The sequence below is a fragment of the Balaenoptera acutorostrata genome, chromosome 20 (assembly GCF_949987535.1).
Source record: "Balaenoptera acutorostrata chromosome 20, mBalAcu1.1, whole genome shotgun sequence".
In the NCBI taxonomy this organism is placed as follows: Eukaryota; Metazoa; Chordata; class Mammalia; order Artiodactyla; family Balaenopteridae; genus Balaenoptera; species Balaenoptera acutorostrata.
Window position 1 is genome coordinate 44,156,813 of NC_080083.1, and position 14,750 is coordinate 44,171,562.

The following is a 14,750-nucleotide window of genomic DNA, read 5'->3' on the forward strand; positions in this document are numbered from 1 at the left end:
TAAATTCTCCACTGGGCCCCTACACGCGTCTGCATTTTTGCAACCAGTACAGATTTTTTTTTTTCAGGGTGCAAACTGCGCATTCTAATGAGCCAAAGCTCCTTCCCGCGGCATTGAAAATCTCTTTGGCAAATTGCTTCTCCCCACCCCCACCCCCAATTTAGAAAAAGGGGAGGGATCCCAAATTTGTGAAGTCGCATCCTCCCTCTCTCCTTCCCCTGCTCCCTTCCCCCAACATACTGCAGTCTTTCCAGCCCAACTAACAGCTGCAGACCAGGGGAGAGGGATGGGAGGTGGGAAAAATCAGCCTTGTTCCTTCTTTCCACTCAGACTGAGCTGGCGGGGGGCGGGGTTGCTTTTTTTTCCTGGGCAACCCGTTGCATCCCTCTTTCCCTCCCCATCCCAGCCAGTGTTTATGTAAGCCTCCCAGAAGCTACACACAGCCCCTAATGCCTGCCCAGGCCGCAGCTCCTCCAAGGTCCATCCTGCTCACGAGGACTGTCATGAGCCTCCGGCCTCCCCAGGCAGCTGCATGGAGATCTGCAGAGGCCCAAGGAATGAGGAGATGCTGGACACGGAGGGGGTTTGAGATGGAGCTTGGGGTAAGGGATGGCGATGGGGGCAGGCACACAGGTATCCCAGCCCCACCACTCCCCATACATTCCCCTGCATCTTAGTCCTACAGAGGCTCAAGGACAGCCAAGGGGCAGGTGCAGGGACCTGGAAGATGACACCACCCGTGGGCTCCAGCAGCAGCACAGCAAAGGTTGGACAAGATGGCCTTGGCATAGCATGTGCTGGATGTCACTGCCCCCCAATCCGGGAGGAGGAACCCCGTGCCAGAAAGAGGGCACTCTGGGGCTTAGTTTTCTGCTGCCAAGGACAGTCCATGTCACCTCCTTTATCCTGTGATTTTGCTGGGATCCTGGACTCAGAGAAGGGAACCCAAAGGAGGATTCCCCAAAGCATCTGCTGAAGAAGCACTGACCCAGGATGGTGGGTGGTTTTCAGAGGGCTGTTTTCAGAAATGCTCATCTCTCAAGCAGGTAAATGGGGAAGAAGGATGTTGTTTCCTTATGGCTTTTTTTTTTTAAATAAATTTACTTTATTATTTATTTTTGGTTGCATTGGGTCTTCGTTGCTGCAGGCTGGCTTTCTCTAGTTGCAGAGAGCAGGGGCTACTCTTCATTGCGGTGCGCGTGCTTCTCATTGCGGTGGCTTCTCTTGTTGCGGAGCACGGGCTCTAGGCGCGCAGGCTCTAGAGCACAGGTTCAGTAGTTGTGGCGCATGGGTTTAGTTGATCTGTGGCATGTGGGATCTTCCCGGACCAGGGCTCGAACCCGTGTCCCTGCATTGGCAGGCGGATTCTTAACCACTGCGCCACCAGGGAAGTCCCTCTTTTTGGCTTTTTATACAACTTGTGTCTGTCCTTGGTGGTCTTCCGTACTCTCATTTAACCAACCCATTCTTTTTTATTTTTAATTTTTTTAATTGAAACTTGTATTTGAAGTGTTAACAAGAAAGGAGAACTTTGGTTCACTGGAAAAGTCAATCGACTAAATGAATTATAAAGGTAAGCAAGTATGTAACAGGTCCTAACTGGCAATGGACCCGTATTGATTGGTTCCTACCAAGGGGTCCATGTAGATATGGTTCTCACCAAAGGGTCTGCATGCACAAGGCTCCCACGGGAGGGGGACATCCTGCAGCCCCCATTCATGTGGCCCCCACCGAGGGTGCCTTCCAGCAAGATGGAGACCACACCACCCAACCAATCCTTTTTTTTTTTTTTTGGCTGCACCACGCAGCTTGTGGGATCTTAGTTCCCCGACCAGGGCCCTGGCAGTGAAAGCGCCAAGTCCTAACCACTGGACCGCCAGGGAATGCCCATTTTTTTCCCCAACCAATCCATTCTTGATACACCATGGCTCTTTAAGGGGCCCAGACCTATGTGTCCCTCTCCCTGCATCACCAGCTACATATCCCAGAGTCACGGGGTCAGAGAAGAGAATTCGGATGCCTGCTTAAGTTACTCACTTCTGTAGCAATGTATGTGGAAGTTTGGTTTTTTGTGTGTTTGTTTGCACCCTAATCTGGCCCCCTTCTACCTAACCAGAGGAGGGGGATGTAGGAGTGAGAGAGGGAGGAGTTTAAGGGAAGAAGAAATGAGGGGGGAGTTAGAGGTTCTGGGAGACTAAGGTACTTGTGGAGACAGGAGCAAGGGGTACTTCAGGCTTCCCCTTCTTGGTGACACACCTCATTTCCAGCACCATCGTTGCTTAGGAAACACCAGGATGAGCTTGCAGCTCAGACATTCCACCCAGAGTAATCATTCTCTCAAGGAAGGGCAGTCTTGCTAGTGGAAAGAGTTTTATCCTCAGGCCTGGGGTTGAATTCCCAACATTGCCATTTTCATTGCGCCATTGATAGTGGTAGTTCCAAGAGACAGCTGGGGGAGCTTGAGCTCCTCCATAAGTCTCCATTAACTCCACCATTCTTTTTTTTTTTTTTTAATTAATTTATTTATTTATTTTTGGCTGCGTTGGGTCTTCGTTTCTGTGCGAGGGCTTTCTCTAGTTGTGGCAAGCAGGGGCCACTCTTCATCGCGGTGCGCGGGCCTCTCACTATCGCGGCCTCTCTTGTTGCGGAGCACAGGCTCCAGACGTGCAGGCTCAGTAATTGTGGCTCACGGGCCCAGTTGCTCCGCGGCATGTGGGATCTTCCCAGACCAGGGCCGGAACCCGTGTCCCCTGCATTGGCAGGCAGATTCTCAACCACTGCACCACCAGGGAAGCCCAACTCCACCATTCTTTAACGTGACATCTTCTCAATCTTAAGCGCTTCACTTCAAATACAGCTTCAAGACAAGTTGCCTTGTCTCTGGAGCGTCCTGGGCAAGTTAATAAATGTTTCTAAGTCTCAGATTCCCCATCTCTAAATGGAGAATGAGGACTTCCCTGGTGGCGCAAGTGGTTAAGAATCCGCCCGCCAATGCAGGGGACAAGGGTTCGATCCCTGGCCCAGGAAGATCCCACATGCCGCGGAGCAACTAAGCCCATGCGCCACAACTACTGAGCCTGTGCTCTAGAGCCCGCGAGCCACAACTACTGAAGCCCGCGCGCCTAGAGCCAATGCTCTGCAACAAGAGAAGCCACCACATGAGAAGCCCATGCACCGCAACGAAGAGTAGCCCCCAGTTGCCGCAATTAGAGAAAACCTGCGTGCAGCAACAAAGACCCAACGCAGCCAAAACTAAATAAATAAATTTTAAAAATAAATAAACTAAGAATGAGACCTACAGCATAGGGCTGTCGTGGACATTCAATGAAATAATGTGTGTAACACACTTAGCCCAGTACCTGGCATACAGTTGGTACTTAATACATATTTATTATTTCCTTTCCTTGGAAAAAGGAGTAGTGAGGTAAAGATAGAATCTGAGGCAAAACACATCCATGGAACCCAGCCTTGGATCATACCTCACCCTCCCTTTTTCTATCACCCCCAAAGAAAACATTAATTCGGACTTTAACCCTCCTACTTAATTCTCCTGAAATTCTCCCCAAGACATCAAAGCTTTTGGTGGGTTAGGGAAAGCTGGCTGGTCTTTCAGAGAACAGAAAAAGGATCTAGGAGGGCCGGGAATGAGTCTCTCCCAGGCATAGGGCTTGCTGCCTGGGTCTGGGCCATTCCCAGCGTTTCTGTCCTGGGTCTGCATCACCTGGGCAGGCAGGTTATTTTCCTGGGGCAGTGGTTCGTTCCATGAGAAAGGAGCGGGGAAGGAAGGCACCTACTGAAGGCTGACCTGGTTTCCAGCAAGGACCCACGCCAGTCAGTCAGTCAGTCAGCAGTCAGCCCAAGATTTAGGCCACCCAGGATTTGCACAGGGTGTTGCCTTGTTACCCAGAGCATCCTACTGATGAGGAAAATAGGTCTTGGATCAAACACACACATCCACACACATTCTTGCCATTCACACTTACACACTCACACGTGCAGTCTCTCGTTCATAATCCTATGATCACACACACACTCTGGCCAGAGCTTGGAGCTCTCACTCTCTTCTCTTCCTCTACCCTATTTCTGCTGTCCTCCCCAGACCAAAGAAATTCAAGAGAATTTAAGACATAGTTGGAAACATATACACACACACAGGATTCCACCCGGCCCCTAAATGGTGAGGTCAGTCTAGAATCCCAGACTCTGAGGAATCTGAGCAGAAGTGTGGGCAACATGGAGCCAGGTGTGCTTTGCTGTGCTGGGTCTTGGATATGGATCCGTTCCCCATGGTTCTATCTGGGCACTGTTTATTAAGGGTCCATGTTGTTCTTGGGCTGAATTTCGCTATGGGAGATATGGTGCGTAAGCATGCACAGGTGTGTGTGTGTGTGTGTGTCTGTGTGTGTGTGAGAGAGAGAGAGTGTGTGTGTATAGAAGTGAACTGGAATGTCCAGCTGGCAGGAGGGGTGGGAGGCCGTGTTGAGATACACCTGTTGTCTTAGGTCAAGGTTGAGGTCATAGAGAGGCCAAAGCTAGATTCTATTCCAGGTTCCCAAAGGCCAGACGACCCAGCCTTTTCTCCCTCCATTTGGTGGCTCTGAGTCCCATAGTCTCTGTCCTTCTCCCAGCAGCTGTTGACAGAGAGACGAGCAGGATGGATAGACAGAAGCTTCTGGAGCCAAGGGAGAGTCCTGCCTCATCATTTTTCTGTATCCTTCTCTCCAGTTGTAGAAGGAAGATCCCAAAGTTACTTCTTTGTCAGGGAGCAAAGGAGGGGCCCTATAAGAAGTGCAGAGGAAGGAGGGCCCAGAAGTAACCCCCCTCCTTTGCCTCCTCCCTCCCTGCCTCCGCCTTCATACCTCACACAGACTGCAAAACAACCCAGCTTCTTGCCAAGAGTCAGGCTGACTGCATTTCAGCTCTGGCTGCCTCTGCTTCCTCCTCCCTCTCACTGGCTGTAAACTCAGGGAGGGAGTCTTGACCCCTGCCCTCCCCGAATAGGGATAAACACCAGCAAGTAGAACAAGGGGTGGGCAGGGTGACCACAGCAGCAAGCAGAACCGTAGTTGCCAAACAGGGCAACTAAAGAGACTGTGCTGACGGGGCTGCTGGGCTGGTGGGGAGCTAGAGGTCATACCAAGGTCCCTGATTTTGAGTCTAGCCCTGGCAGGTCCCTGGGCTCTGGCCCTGGTCCTGGCTCTGATGGAGACTCAGGAAGGGCGCAGAGAGCATGCATTGCCGGACATGGCAGCTCACCTCCCAGTTTTCCCTCCAGAGCCCAGCAGGAGGAGGGAGAGGGGGTGGAGGCTGAGTTCAGAACCAAGTTTTCCTGAAAAGCCTCTTTCCTTGTTTGTCCTAGCCCCTCCCAGGTCCTCCCACGCTCTGCTGCAGCTTCCCAGCTCTGGGCCAAGGGGCCAGGGCAGGCCAGGGAAGAGCCCACTGCCCTCTCTCTCCCACTGTTCTTGGGGGCAAGGGAACAAAGCTAAAGCCCAGGCCATTCTAGGGAGCCCATCTGTCTTCCCCTGGGAGTCAGAGGGTCAGCGAGTGGTCAGGCCAGCTGCCCAACCGCCTCCCCTTCAGTCACCCTCACAGCCCTCTCTGCTTACTTCCTCACCACCCAGCTTACTCCTTCTTTGGTGTCCACACGCCTCCGTTTCTTTACCTTTTCGGTAGCTGTTTCCAGGCATCCATCAATGCTGTCCCAGGAGCTATCTGTGAACAAGTGGAGAAGGGCTTCCTGTATGGAAAAAAAAAAAAGACAACAAAAAACCCTCCCTAGGAGCTGTGGGGCTGAGAAGGGACTAGCAGGAAGAAGCAGGTGGCCCAGGTTCACTTGGCTGCTTCAGGAAGAGGCTCGCAGCTCTCCCCGCAACCCAAGTCCTCAAACAGGATAGACCTCGGGAAATACCTGGCAGCCCAGTGGTTAGGACTCCCAGCTCTCACTGCCGAAGGCCCAGGTTCAGTCCCTGGTTGGGGAATCCCACAAGCCGCACAGCGAGACCAAACCCCCCCCCTCAACAGGATAGACCTCGACTGGAGACCCTCTTTCGCCGATGGGGCAGAGTTGCTCCTCTGAAGGAAGATGCCGGCTGTTTCTAACCCCTGTTCAGCATTTCACTTCCATGTCGGCCCACCTCCTTGATGGTGGTCAAATGAAACTAGCAATGGATGTCTGACCTTGGGCCAATCACTTCTTCTAAGACTCATTTTCCTCGTCAGTAAAGGAGGGAGGGTTAAGATGGTCTTTGTGTTCCCTTCAGTGGAATCCACGCTACCCTGAAGCACTGAGGGTGGGGATGGGGGTGTCACTCTGCCCCCAAGCCCTGCCTCACCTCTGGCCCCTTTAGGACTTCAAAGCACTTTCACCACAAAGTTCTCCTCGCTTGTCCTTTTTATTTCCTAGACAAAGGGAAATGACTCACCCCAAAGTCACCTTCAGTGGGTGGGGTGGTGTCATACACAAAAACAGGGAGTCCCCAGGGACATCCTCACCACGCCCCCCCCCCCATGGCAACTCCCTTCCCTAGGGGAGTAGAATGGAACAGGGGCCACATTTCCTTTCCATCTCAGGACTTGGCTCTGCAGCAGAAGTTCAGCTTAAGCTCCTGACCGAGGGGATATTCCTACTTGTCATCTCTCTCGTGTCACCAGTAACCTCAAGGCGAAGTCAGTCCTGCAATCACGTGAAGCCCTCACGTTTGCAAGGTTTGCAGAAAGGGGCTGTTAGCTTTGATCTCCCAGGGAGCGGCCAAGCTTGCCAGCCCCTCCCCAGGAATTCACATGCCTCTGCCATACAGGCTTTCCAAACACGCCACCCTGACTCTCAGCGCACTCCACCCCACAAGGCTCTCAGCTCCTCCCCGGTTCCAGCAAGAGCTTTTGCGAGGCAGAAACGGGGAAATATACGCAGTCCGCCCACTTTGCCAATGGACTACATATCCCGACAGCCTTGGCTTTACGCAGGCGCACGGAACTCAACGTGCCTGCTGCTGGAAAAGTGTGTCACTGGGGCACGAGGCGCTCCCTGGGATCACATGGTACCTGCTCCAGTGCCGCGTGCGGCCCGGGAACCCTGGGTTGCTGGCGCCTGCGCAGAGCCCTCTGTCCCAGAGAAAAAGGCTGGGGCAAAAGGCCGTTGAGATTGGCAGAGTGAAATACTGCTGCCGAGGGAACGTAGCAGGGCACACGTCTCGCTTCTTTGCGCCTGGGTGCCCCGTTTCTCCCATCACGTACTTACTTCCTGACTGCAACCTCTCTCCCTCTGGGACTTTTGCATCGGGAGCTCCAGATTCGCTACCCTGCAGCGCTGCGGAGCCTTCAGGCAGTGGCACCCCGGGCACTGCAGAGACCCGACCCTCCTTGCTACCTTCTAGCCAGAACTACTGCAGGCTGATTCCCTCCGCCCCCTTCCCCCACACTCTCTTGCTTTTCCCATGCAAAGCAGACCTCCGTTGCCTCAGCGTCCTACCCTTCTGCAGGGCTGCAGTCGGCCACCCCAAGACCTTGCTGCAGGGTGCCTAGGATCCTTATCGTGAGCCGCGGGGTCCACTCCCCGTCCTCGGTCAGTTCCCAGGGGGCGACAGCGGCAATTGTAATCTCCAGTTTGTGTCAAGGTCCAGTTTGAATGACCGCTGTCAGCTGGTGAAGACATGACGACCCTGGACTCCAACAACAACACAGGTACTAAGATTCCTTTGCTACCATCATTCTTTCTCTGTCACTGTCTCCTCTCCTCCATCTACGCCTTTGTAAGGAACTTTGTAAGGGACTGGAGACTCCCTCGGCCTGGGGATTTGCTAGCGTGATGTGGGCCATAGGCTGGGATTTCCAGAGCGTGTTGTTCGGCCTGGGAATGCGCCCGGAGGCGCCCCACCATCACCCCTCAGAGCCCCTCTCTTTAGCCTGAAGGACTCGGATCGCGGGGAAGGAGGAAATGGAGAGCGGGTACGTGTGGTGAGATGAACAGTTTACAGGAACTGGGAGTTTTGGAGCAGTGCCCCGAAACGCCCCCATCTGTCCACCCCCTGCAGCTGTGGCATGCCTGGACTTCTCGGAAGGAGGACCCCCTCCTTCCAATCTTCCTCTTCCCTTAGTTCCTGCAGGCTCGAGGGAACTCGAGAAGCAGTGGGGCGATCTGGGTTCCAGGCAGGAGGGGCTGGGGGAATGGGTCGGATCTCACTGGTGAATCCTCAGTAGGGAGCGGCACTTGAGGAGCCCCACGAGTGGTGCTCTGCCCCAGGAAGGACACCCAGAGCGCCCCGGCAGCCCGGAGCGCTCACATGGCTGCGGAGCCGGGCCCACGTGCTGCGTTTGTTTTCATTCTGCAGAAGCCGTGGCCGCCACCCCATTGGTGGTTGCCTCCCGTCCCCGTTACATAATGAGCTCCGCCCCCCGTTGCCCCGGCAACGCGTGTACCCTTCTCTCCTCCCCTTAGTAGTCCTGACCCAGCTGGCGTGAGGGGCCCAGCCCTAGACTGGGACCCCGGACGCCGAGGAGGGGCGGGACGGGGGGCGGGGCTGCTGCTCCCAATTGACGGGAAGCGGAGAGGGCGGAACCTCGGGTTCTGGGGTTCCTCGTTGGGGAGCCACGTGCAAGAGGCACACGTGGAGCCGGGACGTGAGGCCGGCTGAGGGCCCGGCTCCCGCCCCGCCCCGCCGAGATCTGGGTGAAGCTGGGCTGACTCACCGCCCCCGCCTGCCTCCTTTTCCTGTCCGCCTGCCCGGCCCCCTCCTCCTTCCCCATAACCGATGCAGAGTAAGACAGAGCCATCCCTGACCTCTCGTGGCCTCATGTTTACACTCCTCAAGGGGACCTCACATCTAGCCACCCTTCTCCTTACTCTTTTCCTCTTTATTCTCTTTGCACCTACCTCACCGTACTGTCTTTAGATTCAGCTTCTCCCCATTACAAATTCTTTCTGTTCCCCAAGCATCTCGTTTCTTAGTCCTGCAAACACTGTCTTACGCCTACTCCCACCACACAAGAAGCAGTTTGTCTCCTAAGGACTTCCCTCAAAACAACTACATCCCAGAAACATAGCTGAAAGGATATTAAGTCTCTTTCATCTTTTTTTTTCACAGAAAGGAAAACTGGGACCCAGAGAGGGGAGTTGATTTCCTCTGGGTCACAAATCAAGTTGCTGGTGATAGATCCAGATCTAAAACTAGACTCTTTTGAGTGTGCCCCACACTTCCAGGTGGAAGTCTCTTCGGATGAGTCTTACTTCTCTTTGGGGGATGGCTGAACTGGGTCAGGTTCATTTACCACCAAATAAATATCCCATTCCCCCACCTCAGCCCTGAAACTGTAGGAGCTGATCTATTGTGCAATTATTTTACAGGGAACTCGGTTCACCCTGACCAACCTTGAGCTATTTTAGGGTTGCTCTGCCCAGCTTAGTGTGTGTCAGTGGGTGAGCAAGACATGTGCCTCTGTAGACACGGTGGCATGCCCTGTGTCGGCTCACACGTGTCCTGGGATCCTCCCTCCTCCCACCCCATCCATGGCAGGCCATGCAAGGTACTTGGCAAAGGTGTGGCAGGCAGGTCACCTTCTTCTCTTGCTAATGCAATGGGAACACAGCCACCTGGTTGGCAATATAACTAGAGGGCCAAAGTCTCTGAATGGCCAGAGAGCCAAGGTCATTGTCACCAGGCAGAGAGATCTAGAAGGGGGAATTCCAAAGCCTTAGGCTGGACAGTTTGTCCTTCACTTCCAACTCCTGCAACTCATACTGTTAAGCCCTTCCTGGATTCAGGGATAGAGTCCACTCTGACTCTTGATCTTGGAGGCCAGGGGAACAGTACCTTTGGAGAATACGTCTTCCAGTTTTGAGGGAATGTGATTGTTTTACTCTTGTAAGACCCCCACTCTCCTCAATGTTGGCTAGCTGCCTCTCCATGGTCTCATCCCTGGAATGGTCTTGGTATGAAAATCAGCAGCTGGTTTTTTTTTTTTTTTTGAAGCCTGGGCATTATGAATGGTTTTCAGCTGCTCATCCCATCCCGAGGTCAGCTGCTGACAATTAAGTCATTAGCTGTGGTTGATATTCTAAAGGAAGGCATCCAGGGCGGGGGTGGGGGGTTGGTACATATGTGAAATACTCACAGAGCATCACAGAGGTCATGCCTCTAGAGAGGTACCTCACACGCCAGGCAGAAGCTGAATGTACCTGCCAAGAGTTGCGGTGGTTGGTTGGCCATGTCTGGTATGTGTTGGGGAGTTGCTTATTGTGGCTCTTCTGGGGACTCCAAGATTAGGTGTTTCACATGGTTAACTTCTGGGTATCCAACAGTGTTTTGGGAGGCAGGTGAGGGATGGGCAGAGTGGTGACCTAGGACCAAAGATATATGGCGGTTGACACGCCTTTCCCTTGGGTTCTCCTGCCAGGTGGCGTCATCACCTACATCGGCTCCAGCGGCTCCTCCCCAAACCGCACCAGCCCCGAGTCCCTCTACAGTGACAGCTCGAATGGCAGCTTCCAGTCCCTGACCCAAGGCTGTCCCACCTACTTCCCACCATCACCCACTGGCTCCCTCACCCAGGACCCAGCTCGCTCCTTTGGGAGCACTCCACCCAGCTTGGGTGACGATGGTTCCCCTTCTTCTTCATCTTCCTCGTTGTCATCATCCTCCTCCTTCTATAACGGGAGTCCCCCCAGGGGTCTACAAGTGGCCCTGGAAGACAGCAACCGAGTGTCCCCCAGCAAGAGCACCAGCAACATCACCAGTGAGTAAATTTCCAGCCGATTTGGGGGGAAGGGAAGGTGTCCCGGCTGAGGTGGGGAGTTGACATTCATGTGACACAGTTATTCCCAGGACCTACGCTGGCCTCAGGGATTTCTCCTAGAGTTGCACCAGCTGCTGTCAGCCCTGTCTGCTCATTCGAGTGCCCCCTAGATACTGAAGCTCCTCCTCAGTTCCCCCCCCCACCCCGCCCCCCCGCCCAATCTCCAGCTCAGAAAACCTCCAACTCTCTGGCCACTCAGAAACCTGCCCTGTTCACCCACTGCCCCTCTCTTCCCGCAGAGCTGAATGGCATGGTGCTACTGTGTAAGGTGTGTGGGGACGTGGCCTCGGGCTTCCACTATGGCGTGCATGCCTGTGAGGGCTGCAAGGTGAGGCAAGGTGTGGGTAAGGGCAGGTGACCCTCTCCCACAGGACACATAGGCCTGGCCTAGACGGAGGTGCTCACTAGCTGCCCCTGCTCCACAGGGCTTTTTCCGTCGGAGCATCCAGCAGAACATCCAGTACAAAAGGTGTCTGAAAAATGAGAACTGCTCCATCGTCCGCATCAATCGTAACCGCTGCCAGCAGTGTCGCTTCAAGAAGTGTCTCTCCGTGGGCATGTCTCGAGATGGTGAGGCAGCACCGTGCCCACGAGCTTCCCCTCGCCCTCCCCCTTTCTTCCACTCGGAATTTTCTGAATTAATCCCTCCCTTAAAAAGGCCCAATACTAGGCATCTCATTTGCATAGGGGATGCCCACATTTCATCGGGTCTCAGGTAAACACATACATCTTTCCCATTAGTCCCTCTGGTCACCTCTTACCGTAATTCCTACTTGGAAAACCCCCTCGATGGGTGTGGCCTTGTGGGTTTTATGTGGAACCCCAAGCCCTAAGGGGCTTGCCCATTCAGGAGGAAGGAAGAGAAGCGTGTGAGTGTGTATGAGAACTTCCTGACACTGCTCTCATCCTGTCACAGCTGTGCGTTTTGGGCGCATCCCCAAACGAGAGAAGCAGCGGATGCTGGCTGAGATGCAGAGTGCCATGAACCTGGCCAACAACCAGCTAAGCAGCCAGTGCCCGCTGGAGACCCCACCCACCCAGCACCCCACCTCAAGCCCCATGGGCCCCTCACCACCCCCAGCCCCTGCCCCCTCACCCTTGGTGGGCTTCTCCCAGTTCCCACAACAGCTGACGCCTCCCCGATCCCCAAGTCCTGAGCCCACAGTGGAGGATGTGATATCCCAGGTAGCCCGGGCCCACCGAGAGATCTTCACCTACGCCCATGACAAGCTGGGCACCTCACCTGGCAACTTAAATGCCAACCATGCCTCGGGCAACCCTCCAGCCACCACCCCACATCACTGGGAAAGTCAGGGCTGCCCGCCTGCCCCCAATGACAACAACATCATGGCCGCCCAGCGTCATAATGAGGCCCTGAACAGTTTACGCCAGGCTCCCTCCTCTTACCCTCCCACCTGGCCCCCTGGCCCTGCCCATCACAGCTGCCACCAGCCAAACAGCAATGGGCACCATCTGTGCCCCACCCACGTGTACCCAGCCCCAGAAGGCGAAGCACCTGCCAACAGTCTGCGGCAGGGCAACTCCAAGAACGTTCTGCTGGTGAGGGCATTGGGGGTGAAGTGGGCAGGGGACTGGGGAGACTGGATTTAGCACAGGGCCGCTGGGTGTGCCTGAAGGCTAGGTGCAGGGAGGATGTTCAGCCCTGTAGGAAGGGCTCTGCCTGGGAATCCCTGATCTCCACCAGGCACCCGATTGCTACGTTACCTGAAAGACCCATCCTCCAAGGCCACAACTCTAACACAAGCAGAATCTGGGGCCCAGCACTGCTGGGGAAGCCTATCTGAGGCAGCCTGACTGATACTCCCCTCCCCAAATTCTTTCCTCTTCCAGGCATGTCCCATGAACATGTACCCGCATGGACGCAGTGGGCGAACTGTGCAGGAGATCTGGGAGGATTTCTCCATGAGCTTCACGCCCGCTGTGAGGGAGGTGGTAGAGTTTGCCAAGCACATCCCTGGCTTCCGTGATCTTTCTCAGCACGACCAGGTCACCCTGCTTAAGGCTGGCACCTTTGAGGTGAGTGACCCTTTGTGCTCCCTGCTCTTGACCTTGGGAAGGATCCAGCAGAAAGGGTGTCTGGGGTGGGCAGGGGCTCTGAAACCTTACTCGTGACGGATGAAGGAAGGGGCAGAATCCCCCCCAGTCCTGCCTATGGATGGCTAGGACTTCTGTCATCTCAGCTGGGGTCTAATTGCATCCTACTACCCTAAAATAACACTTTAGGGTACAGCGCTATTCCCGTTCTAGGCATGAGTAAATTAACTTTGGTGAAGTGCCTTGCCCAAGGTCACAGGGAGTGACAAGGTTGAGACTCAGATTCAGGTTGGATTCCAAAGCCAGTGGAATGTTCCCCATCCTAACACCTGGCACCCCACCCCCCACCCCCCGCCGCCTCATTGCTCACTCAGAAACTAGACCCAGTCTTGACTGGGAAATCTAAGGCAGCACCAGTAACCCTTTCACAAAACTTTAGGGGCAACTTGGCAATTGCTCCTCCCACTCCACCCAGGATGACTGTCCCCGCTTTAGGTGCTGATGGTACGCTTTGCGTCGCTGTTCAACGTGAAGGACCAGACAGTGATGTTTCTGAGCCGCACCACCTACAGCCTGCAGGAGCTCGGCGCTATGGGCATGGGAGACCTGCTCAATGCCATGTTCGATTTCAGCGAGAAGCTCAACTCCCTGGCGCTTACCGAGGAGGAGCTGGGCCTCTTCACCGCGGTGGTGCTCGTCTCTGCAGGTAGGTCAGGCTCTCACCTGAGCCTGACCCCGGGAGGAGGCGGACGCAGTTCGATTCAACACACCTTTTATGGAGTACCTACTCTAGGCCAGGCCCTGCACCCGGGCACTGGGGATACAGACATGATTCAGACACAGTCTAGCTCAGGAGACAGACTCATGCCCGACTAATTATAAAACAGTGAGATAAGTGTCACAGTAGAAGCATGAACCAAGGGCTTTGGAAGCACACACAACTATTTCTGCCTGGGGAGCTGGGGAAGGAGGTGACACTTGAGTGGGGCCTCAAAGGACAAGTAAAGATACTGCCAGGCAGAGAGAGGGGGAAGGGCATCCCAGGCAGAGGGAACTACAGAACAAAAAGCAAGGGAGCCTGGGCGTGTTTGGCCTGTTCAGGGAAGGAGAGCGGCCTGGTGGGGTGGGAGGGGGCCAGCCCTGCTGAGCCTGGGCTCCCAGATCGCAGGCACCTCCTGCTCTTGGAGAGGAAGTCATGTTCCCCCTCCTCCTCCTTCCCCATCGGCCCGCTGGGGGGCTTCGGGGAGAGGCCGCATGGCCGCCGCCGCGTCCTCGCAGGCCTCCGGGTCCTCCTCGTCAGAGGAGCTCAGGGAGCCTGCCTCACTGCCGTCGTCTTCCCCACAGACCGCTCGGGCATGGAGAATTCCGCTTCGGTGGAGCAGCTCCAGGAGACGCTGCTGCGGGCTCTTCGGGCTCTGGTGCTGAAGAACCGGCCCTCGGAGACTTCCCGCTTCACCAAGCTGCTGCTCAAGCTGCCGGACCTGCGGACCCTGAACAACATGCATTCCGAGAAGCTGCTGTCCTTCCGGGTGGACGCCCAGTGACCCGCCCGGCCGGCCTTCTGCCGCTGCCCCCTTGTACAGAATCGAACTCTGCACTTCTCTCTCCTTTACGAGACGAAAAGGAAAAGCAAACCAGAATCTTATTTATATTGTTATAAAATATTCCAAGATGAGCCTCTGGCCCCCCGAGCCTTCTTGTAAATACCTGCCTCCCCTCCCCCATCACTGAACCTCCCCGGCCTCCCCTATTTAAACCACTCTCTCCCCCCTCTTACTCTCTAGCCCCCCGATTTGTTCTATTCCTGTCTCAAATCCAATAGTTCACAGCTGAGCTGGCTTCTGTGGTGTGTGCTCGTTCTGGGGGGTGGGGCAGAAACGTGGCCAAGGCTGGGGGCACACCTCTCC

The 14,750-nt window shown here is 54.9% G+C and overlaps 1 protein-coding gene and 1 long non-coding RNA gene across 3 annotated transcripts; one reads left to right on the plus strand and one right to left on the minus strand.

The window, feature by feature from the left end:
- Positions 1 to 3,318: 3,318 nt before the first annotated feature.
- LOC114237098 (uncharacterized) lies at positions 3,319 to 7,608 on the minus strand. Of its 2 annotated transcripts, none has more exons than XR_009006455.1 (3): positions 7,469 to 7,608; positions 5,663 to 5,737; positions 3,319 to 4,779 (listed from the first exon to the last, which is right to left on the minus strand). It is a non-coding gene; the product is annotated as an uncharacterized LOC114237098 (long non-coding RNA). The 2 variants fall into 2 exon arrangements; XR_003622873.2 differs by having other exon boundaries at positions 5,663 to 5,712; positions 7,469 to 7,600.
- NR1D1 (nuclear receptor subfamily 1 group D member 1) lies at positions 7,070 to 14,681 on the plus strand. Its single transcript, XM_007177580.3, has 8 exons — positions 7,070 to 7,680; positions 10,390 to 10,728; positions 11,028 to 11,116; positions 11,214 to 11,358; positions 11,705 to 12,348; positions 12,640 to 12,825; positions 13,339 to 13,549; positions 14,188 to 14,681. The coding sequence occupies exons 1-8, from the start codon at positions 7,650 to 7,652 to the stop codon at positions 14,385 to 14,387; spliced, it is 1,845 nt and encodes a 614-aa protein (XP_007177642.2). The 5' UTR covers positions 7,070 to 7,649; the 3' UTR covers positions 14,388 to 14,681.
- The last annotated feature ends 69 nt before the right edge of the window (positions 14,682 to 14,750 follow it).